The sequence below is a fragment of the Brassica napus genome, chromosome C3 (genome assembly GCF_020379485.1).
Source record: "Brassica napus cultivar Da-Ae chromosome C3, Da-Ae, whole genome shotgun sequence".
Classification (NCBI taxonomy): domain Eukaryota; kingdom Viridiplantae; phylum Streptophyta; class Magnoliopsida; order Brassicales; family Brassicaceae; genus Brassica; species Brassica napus.
Window position 1 is genome coordinate 65,125,767 of NC_063446.1, and position 18,374 is coordinate 65,144,140.

Consider the following 18,374-nt stretch of genomic DNA (forward strand, 5'->3'; position numbering starts at 1 on the left):
TATTTGGCAAATTTCCCTTATATTTAATGTCTAAAACAGAAAGACAAAAATTTTTACTTAAAATTTATAGTTGAACTATTACATTTATTTAAATTAATTATTATTAAATATACGTCATAGCTTAACATATTTATTTGAATATTTTCAAAATAAGATATCTTGAGAGATATTGTTAAATATCTTTTTCTAAGATTGCATGTTAAAAGTATTTTTTTTAATATTTAATTTTAAATAATAAAAATTCCATAATTAAATTAAGTATATTTAATTTTTTATTTATAGAATGAAATAACATTTCAATAACATTTATACATTTACAATTCATAATTAAATTACTGAACCAATTAATAAATATAAAATAACTTAATACATTTATCAAATATTTTATAAATAATAAAATTAAATAATTACATATACATAATAACATATATTAATAAATTTTACAACATACGATCAACTTATTAAAGCAAAATTAAATCTAAAATAAAAGTAAAAGCCCCATTCTGAAAAAAAACAATTATGGTTTGAATATCAGATTGGGATCATAACACAAATAGAAATTATAATGGTAAAGAGAACTTGGGCTTTTTGCAAGATTGACTCAAAACTCAAAGTCAAACCTAAAACTAACTCATGCTTTTCTTGGATTTTTCTTTTGTTCTATTCACCCCACAAGTTCATGATATTCACGAAAATGCCATCAAATTTTTTTTATTTTTTTTTTCCGAAAATGATATTTTTACTCTCTCACCCTCATCATCTTCAAGTAATTACAAGATTGTCATTGTGATCAATACCCCAACCACCATGAACAACCAATTTGAAGCTCTTAATGCACCTAAAATCGATTTACACTCTCTCTTTCTCACTTGTTATGAACTAAAAACAACATCTCTTTCACTTTGCCTCCATATTCATCCAAAAAACTCAAGCTTTTGATTCAATTTTTTTATGGTTTATAGAGCCATTCAAGCATACTATTCTTGGTGGGTTACTTTCGTTTGAGATTGTGGGTGGTTGGAGAAGACTCTGTGTGCTAAGGAAGTCATCTCACTAGTTTAAGGTATGAAACTGAAATTTTTTCCAGATCTGTTTGTGTAGAAGACTTACCCGTAAGTAGTCTGGCTGTAGAAGACTTACGGGTAAGTCTTCTGGTCAAACGGACGACTTACTTTTAAGTCGTCATCTTTGTTTGTTAAAAAAAGAACTAGAGAATACCCTAGAAGACTTACTGATAAGTCGTCTAGGATAAATGAGTTAGTTTTGCATTTGACCGAATTGTGTCAGATATTTGATTATTCCTAGACGACTTACCAGTAAGTCTTCTCCGGGAAAACAAAAATTTCAATATTTTATTAAATCTGGACGACTTATCTGTAAGTCGTCTCAGGTTACTTTTGCAATTGGAAAATAAAACTTAAATTTAACTTTTCCCAGACGACTTACGTGGAAGTCGTCCAGTAAGACGACTTACTTGAAAGTCGTCCAGGATAAGCAAAGTCGTCCAGATTTAATTCCTAGATTATGGTCAAACCTTGCTTTTTCGGACGACTTTCTTGTTTGTCGTCTGCCTGGACGACTTTCAAGTAAGTCGTCTGGGTAAAGTTAAATATATAAGTTTCTTTTTCGAATTGCAAACTAACCTGAGAAGACTTAGAAATAAGTCGTCTAGCTTTAATAAAATATTGAAATTTTTGTTTTCCCTGAGATGACTTACTAGTAAGTCGTCCAGGAAAGTCAAATATCTGATACAATTCGGTCAAATGCAAAACTAAACCATTTATCCTAGACGACTTACTGGTAAGTCGTCTAGGTTTTTTTTTTTAACAAACAAAGCTGGACGACTTACAAGTAAGTCGTCCTATTTAAAATTCAATTGCAAAAATGACTTGTTTGGACGACTTACTGATAAGTCTTCCAGACGACTTACTAGTATGTCGTCTGCGTCAATGTTTAGTAAACTTTCATTTTCTCTATGTTTACTAATGTGTTTTATTTTGAATTTTTGTAGATGATGCGTCAGTTACATGCAGTGTATGGAGAATGGTTGTTGAATGATTGTCGTTGGGATTTTGTGGTTGATAATGTCAAAGAAGCGAGAATCATTTTTTTGGGGGAAGGTTCGACACATGCTGAACTTCTTGCAATGGCTCAAGAAGATTATAACCTGGACATGAGCACATAATCTGTGGAGATAACCTACTCATTACCAGCAGAAATGATGCAGGCTCCAGACACCCCTCCTATTCATGTTACAAGTGATAGACAAGTTCGAAACTTGCTCGAGATAACCAAAACGCATGGAGTACGGCTTTGTGTATCAAGCCGTAGCAAGGTGGAAACGGTTTCAGAGTTCAGGGAAGATGATGAAGCTGATGAATGTTTTCAAGATGATGATGATGATTTGGTTGAAGATGAAAATCATGACGGGGAGGAGGACGATGGGGATGAGGACGATGGGGAGGAGGATGCTGGTATCTCTATTGTTGCTGAAGCGGACGAGAATGGTGAGGATTACAGTGTTTATGGAAAGGTTGAAGATGAGGATGAGGAAGATGATGATATGTGTTTTGAAGATATCGAAAAGATTGAAGGAGGAAGATCGAATGGTAACAGTATCTATGTCAACCAGAGTTTTGTTAGCAAGGATGCACTGCTTTCAGAGCTGCGGTTGACAGCAGTGAGGTTTAAGTTCTCCTTCAGAATATACAAGTCAACGAAAACTCTCCTTGTGACAACATGTCCGGTTAGTGGTTGTCAATGGAAGGTCAGAGCGAGTGTGAAACATGGGACAAACACGTTTTGGGTAACAAAGTATGTGGAAAAACATACATGCTCAGCGGGAGACCGACTCGCTCAGCGGAGACACTGTACTCCGAAGTATGTTGGTAGGCTTTTCATTGATCGTGTTGGAATCATTGATGGGTTGAATCCGCAGCATATCACTGATGCAATGAAGAACATGTTTGGCATGACGCTTGATTACACCACTTCATACAGAGCACTTTTATATGCACAAACATTGGTGAGAGGATCAGCAGAAGATGGGTATTCGCGTCTGCCATCATATCTCGAGCAAATCTCCTTAGCAAATCCCGATTCTATCACGGCTATAGAACTTGATTCTATCAATAGATTTAAGTATCTATTTCTCTCTTTTGGAGCTTCTATCAAAGGTTTTAAGTATCAGAGAAGGGTCATTGTGGTGGATGGGACTCACCTAAGTGGGAAATATGGAGGTGTTATGTTAGTTGCAGCCGCACAAGATGGGAATTTTCAGATATTTCCATTGGCTTTTGGGATCGTAGATGCTGAAGATGAACCTTCTTGGGAATGGTTTTTCACAAAATTGGCTAGTTGTGTATCTGATGAGCAGCCTCTGATGATAGTCTCTGACCGGCACGCGGCCATTAAAAGTGCGTGTGATAAGGTGTTTCCTTAGGCAACCCGAGGAATATGTTATTATCACCTTCAAGATAACATTGTCAAAAAGTATAAAGGGAAACATCTCTTGTACTTGGTGAAAGGTGCTGCTTATGCTCATACGGTTTCAGATTTTGACCGGTACATGGCTGAGATACGGAGTGCAAACCGGACCTTGCAACGTATTTGGAGAATGCCGACGTCAGCCTATGGTCAAGGGTTTATTGTCAGGGGGACAGGTACAACATAAAGACAAGCAACATCGCTGAATCTATTAATTCCGCTCTGAAGCGAGCTAGAGGATTTCCGGTTCAGTTCCTGTTGGAGTTCATAAGGGAGAAGCTAGGAAAGTGGTTTTGTAAAAGGAGAGAAGATGCTTTGAGTCTCCCAACTCAACATAGTCGAGGTGTTGAATACTTGCTTGCAGTTCGATCGGAGATAGCGGATACGATGACGGTACAACCAATTGATGGATGGCGATTCTTTGTGAAAGGTGGGAAAATGGACTGTGTGGTTGATTTGGAACATGGAAAGTGTGATTGTGGTGTCTATGCAGTGGAGAAAATACCTTGCTCTCATGCTATAGCTGCTGGAACATCTGTTGGTTTGCATATCTCCACACTTGTATGTCCAGTGTACTCAAAGGATTTTCTGTTTGCAGGATACTCAGAGAATATATATCCTTGTGTTGGACAACAAGTTGAGGAACGCACATGCTTTCCTCCGGAAGTAAAACGTGGTCCGGGAAGACAGAAGAAATCAAGATGGCAATCTTGGTTGGAGCTATCCAGGATGAGAGGACGCAAACCCCGGAAGCAACACAGGGCTTATAGATGCTCAAAATGCAAGGAAACTGGCCATACGAAACCACAATGTAAGTCGTCCAGTGTTTAGTCTTCCAGAAGACCTTCAGTTAAGTCGTCCAGAAGGTCGTCCAGTTAGTCGTCCAGGGTTTTTTCGTCCAGAAGACCTTCAAGTTAGTCGTCCAGTGTTTAGTCTTCCAGAAGACCTTCAATTAAGTCGTCCAGAAGGTCGTCCAGTTAGTCGTCCAGTGTTTAGTCTTCCAGAAGACCTTCAATTAAGTCGTCCAGAAGGTCGTCCAGTTAGTCGTCCAGTGTTTAGTCTTCCAGAAGACCTTCAATTAAGTCGTCCAGAAGGTCGTCCAGTTAGTCGTCCAGAGTTTTTTCTTCCAGAAGACCTTCAAGTTAGTCGTCCAGTGTTCAGTCTATGTACTAAAAATTTGTGTTATGAACTTATCTGTGTCAACTTCTTTGTCAAATTGCACTACCAAACAAATTTGAGATGGTCTTGCCCTTTATATTATCCGAAATATAGTTACAAAAGGTCACTGCTCAGAAGACTTTCCAGACTACTTATAGTTAAGTCGTCCAGACGACTTAACTGTAAGTCTTCTGCGCAGAATATAGTTACAAAATAGGGATCAAGTTCAAATACAAAATAGGGATCAAGTTCAAATACACACATCAGCCTAATCTATCATACAAAATCATCTAAAGTGGCCTGTTTATCACCCGTCATACGTACCCAGGATGTCATCCATGTCCTTGTTTTCGAACTCATGCGCGTCAGGAAGCTCTTGAAATATATCCACCGCCATCTTATCCCTCATACTCTTCCCGTTGGCCTTAGCAAAGTCTTTTTTACTAAACTCTATCCCAAGAGCATGACATTCAATGTACTTTAGAGTGTACACGCCACAATCACCAGCTCGGGCCGGAGGTATATTGGTCGGTCTCTCATATGTGAATGGCTCCAGGCTGTATTGGGCACGTAGTTCGTCTGAGGAAGCGCACTCAACAAGCAGATAAGGGACCATGTAGAGAAAAGGCTCCATTACCACATCGAGTTCTTCTGGGGAGATACTGGAACAAATGCTGTCAAAGACGACTATGTGCCTCTTAGGGATCGATATCCAAATAGCAATCCAATGACTGTCGGCGAAGTTTACTGGCGCATAGATATCATCAATATCCGTCCCCCAAACCTTGTTCGATTGGCAAAATGATGGTATAGTGCCTGCATAATAATTCCACGCCCCACCAGGGAGTCTTCTTCCTAAACCGTTTTGATCGGGCTTCGAGTCCTTAAAATCCTTGAAGTTGAATCTCCATTGCTGAGCAAAGAGATGATCAAGGAAGCACATTCTCTCGCTCCTGAAATGTTGTGGGTTAGCGTTGTACCTCTTCCTCAGCACATTAATCCAAGCATCAATATGCTGCATATAAAATAAAGTACAAGTCAGAAGATATCAGACGACTTAGTGGTAAGTCTTCTACGTCGATGACTTACCAGACGACTTACAAGTAAGTCGTCTGATAAGTCGTCTACGTAGAAGACTTACCAGACGACTTACTTGTAAGTCGTCTACGTCATAGCAGAAGACTTACACAGTCCTCCAGCCACTCTAGGGAGGTTCGGAGGATTTGATACCACCGAGTTCTACTTTTACGTGGTTTTTTATCGAGAGCTGTTCTATAATAACTGCAAACACAAAATGTTGAAAAGCAATCAGGTTTTATGGGAAAAACAAGCTATTATGTAAAAAGCAAGCTATTATGTGAAAAGCAAACACTTACGGACAAGATTTCAACCACTCAGCGAGCTCCCTCAACTTATTCTTGTCAATTGGTGCAAAAGGATTATAGCCTGGATAAAGCTTTCTGTTTGAAATGATCACTCTGGCCGTCCTGTTTGCCGTATAAGGAGATTTCTGTGATCGGGCAAGTTTCCTTGTTCGATCACTCTTTGCACGGCAAAGTGCCAAAGCAGCATCCTTCTTTTCTAGATATCTAGCATCCTCCTTCTGCTAATCTGAAACAGTGGATTGATTTTTGTCCAATAGAACAAGGCTCGGTTCTGGAGCTTTATCTTCCGAGGAACTAGCATCTGCGGGCACAGCTGCGGGCACATCTAGACCTTTATCCTCCGCCAAGCTCTTCCTTCCCGCGTTCGTCCCATTGACACTTTCACTCTGCAATATACAATAATAACCAATGAGTGTCTTCAAACATGAAACAAAATACATATATAAAATCCAAGGATTTGTTACTAACCCCGGGTTCGAGCGTCGGTTTAGGTGGAGAGGTAGTGTTTTGAGATGATGTCCCTTTCCGTTTTGTGGTGATACCAACCTTCTTCTCCACAGCTTCCACCCTTTCCGACAGATACTTGATCTCCTTAAGGCACGTCCCAAACCCTTCCCTCATGGCATCAGCTATGTCCTTGAACATAGTTTTAATATCCTCTTTGGTCAAACCACCAACAGTCGTAGTCACCTCTTCACTAGCCTCTGCAGCTGCCTCTTCACTAGCCTCTGCAGCTGCCTCTTCACTAGCTTCAGCAGGTGCCTCTTTACGAGCTTTCTTCCAAGATCTTGGACTGTCTTCCTTCACTACCTTTTTCTTCGCTGGACTCACAACCGCCGACTTTGTATTGACCCAAGTACCGGTGACTTCCCAGCAATCCATGGTCCACTTCCACGGTTTCTTCACAAACATGAGTTTAATTATGTTCTCCGCGAGCGGGTCCTCAACATCAAACTCCCATTTTGGAAACATTTCACCAGTGTCCTTTTGAATAAAGTTGATCACCCTAGCCTGCAGTAAATAGAAGATATGAACTTAGATATTTTACGGATTAAGAAAGATGGAAAGAAAAGACTTCACAGACGACTTATAATTAAGTCGTCTGGAAAGTCTTCCAGCTGGACGACTTAGTAGACGACTTATAATTAAGTCGTCTGTAAAGTCTTCCAGCTGGAAGACTTAGTAGAAGACTTATAATTAAGTAGTCTGGATAGTCTTCCCAGACGACTTAATTATAAGGCTTCTACTAAGTCATCCAGCTGGAAGACTTAGTAGACGACTTATAATTAAGTCGTCTGTAAAGTCTTCCAGCTGGAAGACTTAGTAGAAGACTTATAATTAAGTAGTCTGGATAGTCTCCCCAAACGACTTAATTATAAGGCTTCTACTAAGTCATCCAGCTGGAAGACTTTCCAGACGACTTAATTATAAGTCTTCTACTAAGTCGTCTAATTGGAAGACTTATCAGACGACTTAATTATAAGTTTTCTGCGAAGTCGTCCAGATTGAAGTAAATACCTGACTGAGGATAGCCTCTTTAAACTGTCTGCGTCCTTTGCGACCCTTGTAAGTCAGTATCGGGGGAGACGGATTGTTTGGGAGAGGATTACCAAAAGTAGCACCCAATTCTGGAAGAGCTGTGTACACCCAGACCTGGAGAGCTTGCGCAAACCCATTAATAGTGTAACAACCCGAAATATCTCTGCCCTTCACAGAGTCCATCAGCACCTTGAACGCGACTCTCCCCCATGGATAATTCTCAAACCGTTCTAGCTCCATCACTAGCCTTGCCAGACTAACCCGTGTAGGGGTTGAATACTTTCTCCCTTCAATGTATCCAGTGAAGATGGCAAGGTACGCGAGCCGCTTGCGATCATCCCGAGACCACCCTTCGCATCTCTCAAGTGCTGCTATTATCTCCTGAGTAGATGGCCCAGCTTCGACATGAACTCCCAGCATCTCCCAAAAAGAAGTCAACTCCTTTGTAACAACAGAGTGAGGTCTCTCAAGGTCCTCGATGTACTCGCAGTTTAGACCAGTGAGGTGTTCAAACTCTAACAGTGAAAACCTCACAGGTTCTGGACCAACGAGACTCCACAGCTCATACTTCTTCTTTATGTCCAGCTGGAAACCGAGCATGTAGTGAACCAGCCTTGAAGCCCAATCAAATCCCAGCTCTTGGAACTTGATGAAAACTCCCAACTTCGACTCCTTCAGCTCTTCATATTCGTCATCATGAAGAGCTTTCTTTAAAGCAGCATGCAACGTCCAACAAGTATGATACGAAATGCTATGCACTGCGGGGGGCTCTTCCCCTAATGTATATATCCTACGGGGGAGTTCTGGCTTCTCCATTTTTTTTGTCTGCCTGCAAAACAATCAAAGACAACCATCTCAAACAATCAAAGACTTATAATTAAGTCGTCTGGAAAGTCTTCCAGCTGGAAGACTTCCCAGACGACTTAATTATAAGTCTTCCAAGACTTCCAGTTTTATGTTCATCTTTTCCTCAATCAATCACTCGACAGTAAGAGATATAACTTACCGGCGGCGGAGTTCAACGAAACGCCTCTGAGAGAATGCGCGCTAGGGTTTCCTCTCGGATCTTAAATAGAGGAAGCGGCTGTGAGAACGGTGGTGAGAACGACGGTGATAACGGCGGAGAGATAACCGGCGGTGAGAACGATGAGAACGATGAGAACGATGGATTAGAGAGAATCGACGGAAATCGCCTTCGAAATCGCCTTTGAGAGAAACGGCTTCTGATTTTCGATAAACAGTGAAAAAAAAACACCTTATATATGGCCGGTAAATAATCCGGTTAGGTTTAAAAGTACATTGTAAAATTAAAGGTTTGGTCCGGTTTGGACGACTTACTAGTAAGTCGTCTGCTGAATACTGTACATCAGACAACTTACTAGTAAGTCGTCCCAGACCCTAAATTTAACCCCTAAACTAAATTGACTAAATTAACTAACTAACCACGTTATAAACCCGTAGTTATACTTAAATAGTGTTTACTATACACAGAATTAAAACACTTAGGTAAATTTTAAAGTTTTCAAAAAAACATTTATGCATTCCAAAATCTAACCCTAAGAACACATACAATACTACAACATATGTTGGCAAAACCTAAACCAAAGAATATCATGACTCACTACTTTCACTCATCTATGTTGAAAACAATTAACTTTTGTTATATCTTAATTTATATCTCTTAAAACATATGTTAATTACATGATTTCAATTTTTCGCTTATCAAAATATTTTTTACAAAATTTTTAAATTATTTCTAAGTAAAACTAGTCCAGATAAATCGTCTGGACGACTTTCTGGTAAGTCGTCTGGACGACTTACTGGAAAATCATCTGGAAGACTTCCTGGAAAGTCGTCTGGACGACTTACTGGAAAGTCGTCTGGGCAGACGACTTACGGGGGTTAGAAACGTAAAAAAATTTCGGTTTTTTTGTTTGTTCACAAGGGGTTGGTTGTAATTTCATTAGCCTTTTAAGTTACTTTTGCATTTGTTTCAAGTTTGGGTTAACCTTTCTGTTTGAAATCAAGTTGTGAGTCATATTTGGCAATTTTCCCATAATATATTCTCAAATCTCAACTCAAAGAACAATCCCAGATTTTATATATGTTTATATTCCATTTTACCCGATTATATTTATATTCTTGGCCATTTTTTTTGGAAAATAAAGTATACACATTATAAAGAATCTCTGTATTGTACTTCCTTTTTGTCGATCAACCACAAAACTATGATGCGACACGCATATTTTAATGTCGCAGACTATATATAGGATACCTTTGGAGTAGTGTTAGTACGAATATTAATTATTCACATAAAATTGGAATTCGAATAATTTGATAATACAAGGTCAGCCAATCTTTTAGAGTAATTATATTCTTCAATATACGGTTGTGGTCAACATTCCATTCGTTTTCTTGCTTGCATGCACTAACAGGTCTAAAACCATGCATGAAAAAAACTTTATATTTCAATTAAGTTAAACCACACATTTCCCTCTTTATGTTCCTATAAATACCTTCACCACGAGTAAGTGTTTTGACATCACAAGATAATTAAGAGAGTGAGTTAGAGAGAACAAAAAAGGATGGATGATGATTATGAGAGTCTCTAGGTGTATCAGAGGGTCTTGCATGGAAGAATAGAGAATGAAGTTGAGCCAAGGATGACTTGCCGATTTTTTCCAACGAATCTATACTGATTTTGGTGTTTGGCAAGTTGACTTTGGCTCTGTTTCCTTCTCTTCTTTTCGATGTCAGACTCCAGATATCTATCTTATATCACCATCACAACTTGTGATCAAGGTTTGCAGCTTCAGTATAATATGCAGTTATTTGCAAGTTACTTGATGCATGCTAATTGCATTTGCTTCTATTATCCTCTTGTTCTATGTAAATGTAGATATTTTCGTTTACCGTTTGATATAGTTTTAAACTCAGAACAATAGCAGCTATAACATAACCTTAGCTAATACATGATAGTTTAGGTTACTACTTATTATTAAAATAAAAATTCAGAACAATGCTATAACATAACCTTAGCTAATACATGATAGTTTAGGTTATTACTTATTATTAAAATAAAAATTCAGAACAATAGCAATGCATCACATAGCGTTAATGAGAGTCTTAATTTCATGCGGCAGCGAGACTCGGTTTGGGAGAAAAGATTCGGTTTAGAGTCGCTGCCAAGCGAATCCCGCCTTGTGCAATTCTCTTCTCTACAATGGGCAGCCGAGAGAGGAAGTAGTCATCTGCAGAAAATGTGAGAGAAATCAGAACATCATTGCATATTAGAAACGCTAAGATGATCTTGTTTCATAGTGAATCAGTCATCTTTTCTAATGCTCAGAGAGTTAGTATACCTCCTAGTGTAGTCCCTGGGGCAGCGTCCTTGTAAGCATACTTACAGGCAAGGTCAATGCTTTCAGAAGCATATCTGACAACACCAAGAACACACATAATAAACATTAATGCATGGTGATCTAGAAAAGAAAGAAAGATATGGCAGCTAAAACAAAACTATATATAATTGCTTTGCTATTTACCCCCTTTTAGAGATAGGGATGCTTACGGATTTGGGCACGCTGATTCGTGAGGTGGACATGACTCCCATGACGGAACATCATTTGACCAGGCGTACTACGTTAAGCCAGCAGTTAAAGACAAACATCATTTATATTTTTATTTATTTTTGGTAATCATGTTAAGAAAAACAATCATTCTGAGTTAAGTTTTATCTTGGATCTGCTTAAAACTTGGTAAAGCTCTTAAACTGAGAAAATAAAGTAAGACCGTACCTTGAGTTTGTGTTGAAGGGAATGAATCATGACTGAAAGGCTTGAATTGTAGTATTTCTCTTGAGCAGACTCAATTATCTTGTTATCCCACACCTTCACAATCAAAGTGATTCTTTTTAAATATGATTATTTTAATGTAGCATGAAGAAGATCGACAAGAAAACACTTACACGGTGCAAATTAGTTTCTTGTTCGTACCAATTGAGTTTGATTTTGTTACCACCTTGATCTCCAACAAAACCTTCATGCAAGGGCTGTGAACAGAAACCAAAATAAATCCACATTAAGGACTAGCCATTATTCTTTATAAATTAATCTATAACCCCCAAAATATCACATGACCGGCTCTGTACTACTTTACGCTAATTACAGGTCCAATGTGGACAGAGTAGAGTCAGCAGACGCAATTGCATATAACTTGAAATTGATAAAGAGATTGATTAACCTGATGAATATCTCCCATAAAGTGTGATACGAACATGAGAGCTTCTGTCAAGTTATCTGCAAACAAATAAAAACAGAATAGTCAAACTGTGATGCTCCATGTAACCTATATCACGTATGTGCCTAATACTAAAAGTCTAACTTACAGTGGAATTGAAACATTAATTGGCTTGTGTAATTGAAGATTGCTCCTGTCACGCACTTGTCATTATGGCAGTCCCCTTCATATAAAAAGACAAGAAGAATAAACATTTTATTGCCAATGTCAAACAGAAACGCGAATGAATATTTGCAAGAAAAGAAACACACGAGAATACTCATAGTTGCATTCGTTATCAGGTGTGTTAACAAAATGCAAAGCGTAAGTCCAGCTCCACTCAGGGCGGCGTTTGATCTCATCAGGCCATGAGCAAACAGCTGCTAGTTCACCATTTGCATATGCAGGCAGAATTTTCTTCACTGCAACTAGAGTTTTTTCCTCAAAATAGCTCTACAAGGATTGAAAAAAACTTGGCATTATCACATATGACACATGAAGATACCGTCAGGGCCGGTCCTAAAATTTATAGAGTTTGACAAAATTACTAATCCTACATTTTTCATCATTTGGAGGTCAAACTATATACATATACATATTAGCCATTAATATTTTGGGAAAGCCATAGATGAATTTTTCATCTCGCTATTGGCCATAATCGGCTCTAGATACCGTAAAAACAAAGGAGTTACTAAAGCTTTCTCATATCTATACAATCACATAGATCATTCTTGTAGTTGTAAACAAATTTTACCTGAGCTATTTTGCAGACAGCGTAATGACCATCGACTCCCCAACCAAGAGCTCCATGGACGAGATGTGTAAGGAGGAGTGGAGTATACTTGCCACCCACGTTCTCAACGATAAACCCATCTTGGCAAAAAGAAAACTAGAAAGACAGAAGAAGAAGAGATAGAAGAGAACAAGGAGTTTCTTACCTTACCAAAGCCTTTTGATTGGTTTTCTTTACTCTATACTTTTCATTGATGGTGATATATCGTATATATATGCAGATTTGTAAATATTTAACTGTTCGAAAATTCAAAATAAGGGTTATCAAATGACACTCGCACGCTAATAACGTTGCACTTTTATTATTATTTTTTTGGTAAACAAAAAGGTATTTTCACCTCTTTGCCGGAAACCCAAGCAATGTAAATAACGTTGCATTTTTATTATTCATAACTAATAATTTTTGTAAGTACGTCCAACTGTCCATCAAAGATAATATTCTTTAGAAAAATTAATCAATTTGAATATGAAAATCATATGATTGTTGCTAATAAAGAAGTGTGATAGATAGGACTAAACATCAATATTGTAGGTAATAAAGAATGTGTTAGTAGCCAAAACGAGGGAGGTACGCTTCACATGGCTTGCTCTCTCGTTGACTCTCTTACATGTATATGTTGGATTAAGCTTGAAATAAATTAAGGAGCAAGTTATCTATTTCCTACCGAGCTATGGATCAGGAAATAGGAAAGTTTATAATATTTAGGAGTTATTTAAACATTAGATGTCAAATGATTTTAGGATTTATATTTTATATATATGGAGATGCAAGATTGTTGCATAACATAAGTATTTATGAGTAATTGAGAACTTAAAGTTTTAAATGAATTTCCTTAGGAGATTAATAAGAGAGTTATTTGTATTAGTGAGTTCTTAACTTTGTTCTTAAGATCGAGATTTAATATTTGATATCAAAGCCAGGTTCAAGAAAAAGAGAAGGATCGTGATAACCTATACATCATGAGTGACGACAAGAAAGATGAAGGTATAACCAAACCAAAGGAGATCGAACCATCTTCTATCAAGTGTCTCATGCTACATTATGCTAATCACATAGTATAGGTCATACGCATGAAAGTTTCACTCAAGGTAAACAAGGTATGGGAGGCTATAGAACTTGGAACTAAATACGAGAACAAGAGCAACATGGTGATTGCCTTATTGTTCCAATCTATACCTGAAGCTTTAATTTTACAACTTGGAGATCTTGATACCGCAAAAGCTGTGTGGGAAGCCATAAAAGCAAGGCACGTTGGAGCTGATAGGGTCAAGGCGGCAAGACTGCAAACTTTGATGGCTGAATTTGATAGGGTCAAGATGAAAGAGTTTGATACGATTGATATGTTTGTGGGAAAGCTTTCAGAAATCTCATTGAAATCAATTGCACTTGGTGAAATCATTGATGAACCAAAACTTGTTAAAAAAATACATACATATTACTGTAGCACTTGAGCAGTCTTTGACCTTAATATTACCAGTTTTGAGGATATTGTTGAGAGATTAAAAGTATATGAAGAAAGAATTGGTGAAGAAGAAGAACATGATGATCAACGAAAGCTCATGTATGCAAACACAGCTTTTACGCTATGGAGGAAACATAGGAAGATAAAGAGGACAAGGTGCCCGATCGTATAAGAGAGGTAGAGGTCGTGGTCGTTATGGATCAAGGTACAGATAAGACGATTCTAAAGTGACATGTTATCGGTGTGATAAGCTAGAGCATTATACGTCGAACTGTCCTGACATGTTACTTAAACTTCAAGAAACGGTTGAGAAGAAGGATGATGATACACAAGAGGCTGACAATCTGGTGCTGCATGAAGTTGTATACTTAAACGAGCAGAAGGTAAAGACAAGCTCATTTGATATTGATCAAGACTCAGCCTACTTGTGGTATCTTGACAACGGAGCCAGCAATCATATGAGTGGAAATCGTCTATTTTTCTTCGATCTTGATGAAACAATTAAGGGAATGGTGAAATTTGGCGATGACTTACGTATAGAAATAAAAGGAAAAGGCTCAGTACGTTTCTTACTCAAGAATGGCGATAGAAAGGTCCTTAACAATGTGTACTTTATTCCAGACTTAAAAAAGCAATATCATAAGTTTGAGACAAACCAAGGAAGCAGGGTGGGTGTGAGGTTCATATGAAGAATGATCATATAATTTTATATGATCGAAATGGAAACCTAGTAGTGAAGACAAATAGACCCAAGAATCGATTTTATAGGGGGATCATAGAAGTGGAGAGCATCAAGTGCTTACAACTGATAGGTTCAAACGAGGAAAATAAATGGCATTCAAGATTGTGACACATTAATGTCGAGACCATGAAGTTAATGGCTAACAATAAACTAATAGTTGGTTTATCGAAAATGACAATGGAGAAAGAAACTTGTGCGTCTTGTCTACGGGGAAAAAAGACACGACAAAGCTTTCCTCAAACAAGCACATACCGAGCCACAAAACCTCGTGAGTTAATACATGGAGACCTTTGCGGACCGTTCACATCTTCTGCACCAGCACAAAAGAGATATGTGTTTGTAATCATTATGATTACTCTCGCTACATGTGGACTATCTTATCAAAGGAAAAGAACGAAGCGTTTGACAAGTTCAAGATATCCAAGGCGCAAACTGAGCAAGCAACATGAGCTAGTATTAAAACATTCCGGACAGACAGAGGAGGAGAGTTCACATCTAATGAGTTTCATCGTTTCTGTGAGAAAAATGGTATTAAGAGACATCTTACTGCACCATATTCGCCACAGCAAAACAAAGTAGTTGAGAGACGCACTAGAACGTTGCTAGAGATGACTAGAAGCATTCTAAAACATATGAGTATGCCAAACTATATATCGTCAGAAGCTGTGAGGCATGCTACCTATATAATTAATAGAGTAGCAACGAGGTCACTAGCTCCTGCACAAACTCCATACGAAGTTTTGCGAGAAAGAAAACCTAATCTTGGACATCTTCGGGTCTTTGGGTGTATCGGGTACACAAGAACAGAGACAGTTGGAAGGAATAAGTTAGATGACATATAAAGGATGCTGGTTCACCTCGGAACCGAATCCGTTTCAAAGGCATACCATCTTTTGGATCCAACAAACCAAAGAATAGTCATTAGCAGAGACTTAATATTTGACGAAGATCAAGGCTGGAACTGGAATGGAAAACAAGATGATAACTTTGGAGTGTTTAACCACGTTTTGAGAAGTTTGGTAATCAAATTATACAAGAAGATGAGAGCGTGGAAGAAGATCAAGGAGATAATGGTTCAGCTCGAGTTATGAGTGAAACCGAGGATCATATAGAAGCCGAAGAAGAAAATAATCACTACAGGAAATATGGGTAGTAATAGTAGACGGAAAACGCTATGAATTCGGTATAATTGTGTTTCCTTAGCCGCTCTGACAGCGCCCGTTATAATAAATCAGACACTTTTAATAGCTGTTTTTTCTTATGCTATAGTTAACTATACAACGATAGCTTTAATTTGTATACAATTGTTAATATTTATTATTACATGATACAAATGTTATTAAAACTAAAATCAATAGCAGTCTTTCATCTCTTTTACAAATTTGGCTTTTTAGTTGTAGCTTTTATGATTCCAATTAACTAGGGGCATTGCCCCCGCGCAAGCGCGAGGTTGTGGATAGAGTTCTTGTTTCATCTCAATACTTGCTAGGGTTATTGTAGTTGTGAATTTTGCGTTTTGAGTTGTTTTTCAAGTTTTTTAATTGTTATAGGGTTAGAGTTGTGATGATGAACTGTGTATGCATTGTTCTATACTTGTGAATGACTAAATTGTGTTAATAATGTAATTGATATAGTTCGTGGTGTTGTTTGCTATGTCACTGGGACTTATTGTTTGTTTGTCTTTTTAATTTGTTTCTTGTGCTGTTGAGAGTACATAAATTATACTAAAGTTGTTGAGAGTACCTTTTGTTTATAGATATTTTTTCTCCAGTTTAGTTGTGTAAGTTGTGTGTAAGTAATAATTTTAATTATCCTTATTATGTTTGTTATGTGTTTTTATTTTATTTTTAAACTTGTTGCTCTTACCGGACCTTTAAAACAAATACATGAAAACTTGTAGAAATAACTATAAAATGAGTGACAGTTCTGAGTATTTGGGCTTTAATGGGGTTTAAACGAATTTATGCATTTCTCATAAGAAGACAATAGCATTGGCATGTTGATATTGGGCATGTAAGCTATTTTTATAAGACAAGAGTAGGGAGCAGGTGGAGATGTTGTTGCTGCCTTTGTGTATGTCAGAATTGTCTCTTGTATCTCCTCGTGTAGATGTGTTTGTTTATCTTTTATTTGACGGGTAATATGTAAACAAAAATCATTGTTAGCAGTATTTATCAGAGTTCGTAATTTGCTTTGTTTTTTTGTTTAGGTAATTTTACTGATTTTGGTTGTCGTTTTCGTCTTCTTCGTTGCGAAAGTAAGTTTGTAAATTGTTAAATAACTGGTCGTGTAGTTTGTATGTGTTTAGCTGACTCGATGTATGTGTCGTTGAGTTTTAGTTGAAGTGATTGGATTGGTATATTTGTTTTGAAGTTTACTTCTAAGATTAGACAAAAAAAAGAGGTAATCATTAATGATTCGTCTTTTTTGGAATTATAGTTTTTGGTATTTTGATTGTTTGGGTTGTTATGGTTTCTTTTAAGGTGTAAAATAAAGGTTTGTGTAAAATTAGTTTGATAAGTAAGGGAGATAAATAGACGACCACAGAATATGAAATATTTTTGATTATTAATGTTAGCACAATATAAATAATAATATAAAGAGAATTGTGTGTTGATAGTTTCTTACGGATCAATGAGGAGACGGATAAGGACTCGAGTTGTTTCTTTGGTAAGGTCAGAGCCCTGGACAGAACGGATTTGCCCAACCACATCTGCGAGTTTAAATATCAGTTATGATATCGAAACATAATATAAACCCAGATGCAATATGATAATATACCTCGGAGTTCTAGGTTTGTGTTCGCAATCACTTGGAAATTGTCGAACAGTCTAGTTATGACTAGAAATTAATCTCAGGAGCACCCGTGATGACTTCATCATTAATAGTTGGTGAGATGAAACGAATGAGGAATGAATGATCAGTTATCTTGTATATGCTTGAGCACCTAACAACCTCAAAACGATCGATTTTCACAATGGAACCGGCTTTCAAAGATGACATGTAATGATTAGCACGTCCGGCGGGAATAAACCCATGAATCACGGAATCTGCAAATAATATTATTCAACAAAGAATCAGAAAATCAATTAAAAACAATTATATTAAATAAGTGTGATAAATCGAAGATTAACTTACCTTTTCATCAAGGAAGAGAACCATAATTCCCGTAAACTCACTGTCTTTCTTGAAATTCAGGGAATTCCAGAAGCGAGGAGGTTAGAGGCTATGCTCTGACTACTACGACCAAGACGGAGAGACTCGAAGGTTGAGTGACGGACACCGGAGATGCCGATTTGAGGAACTGGAGAGGCAGAAAGAGACATTTTCTAGAAGCTGGTTAAAACTAAGAGGAATCAATGAGTTTTGTGGAGATGCAAATTGGGTTCATCAAAGATGAGAATCATATATATAAGGTTTTGAGAAGGACTACAAATCAGAAACATTTATGATCAAGCGATTTAAGATGGGGAGATGAAGAGTTCATCGGTGAAAAAATAGATTACGAACAGACACACGCCGCAACTCTAT

The 18,374-nt window shown here is 37.6% G+C and overlaps 1 protein-coding gene and 1 pseudogene across 1 annotated transcript; both read right to left on the reverse strand.

The window, feature by feature from the left end:
• Positions 1–4,713: 4,713 nt before the first annotated feature.
• Positions 4,714–8,384, reverse strand: LOC125583878 (annotated as a pseudogene).
• Positions 8,385–9,327: 943 nt separating this feature from the next.
• LOC125583270 (endonuclease 3-like) lies at positions 9,328–18,005 on the reverse strand. Its single transcript, XM_048749902.1, has 10 exons — positions 17,982–18,005; positions 12,601–12,735; positions 12,076–12,299; positions 11,956–12,044; positions 11,811–11,866; positions 11,536–11,619; positions 11,366–11,458; positions 11,140–11,207; positions 10,931–11,004; positions 9,328–10,819 (listed from the first exon to the last, which is right to left on the reverse strand). The coding sequence occupies exons 1-10, from the start codon at positions 18,003–18,005 to the stop codon at positions 10,701–10,703; spliced, it is 966 nt and encodes a 321-aa protein (XP_048605859.1). The 3' UTR covers positions 9,328–10,700.
• Between the last annotated feature and the right edge of the window lie 369 nt (positions 18,006–18,374).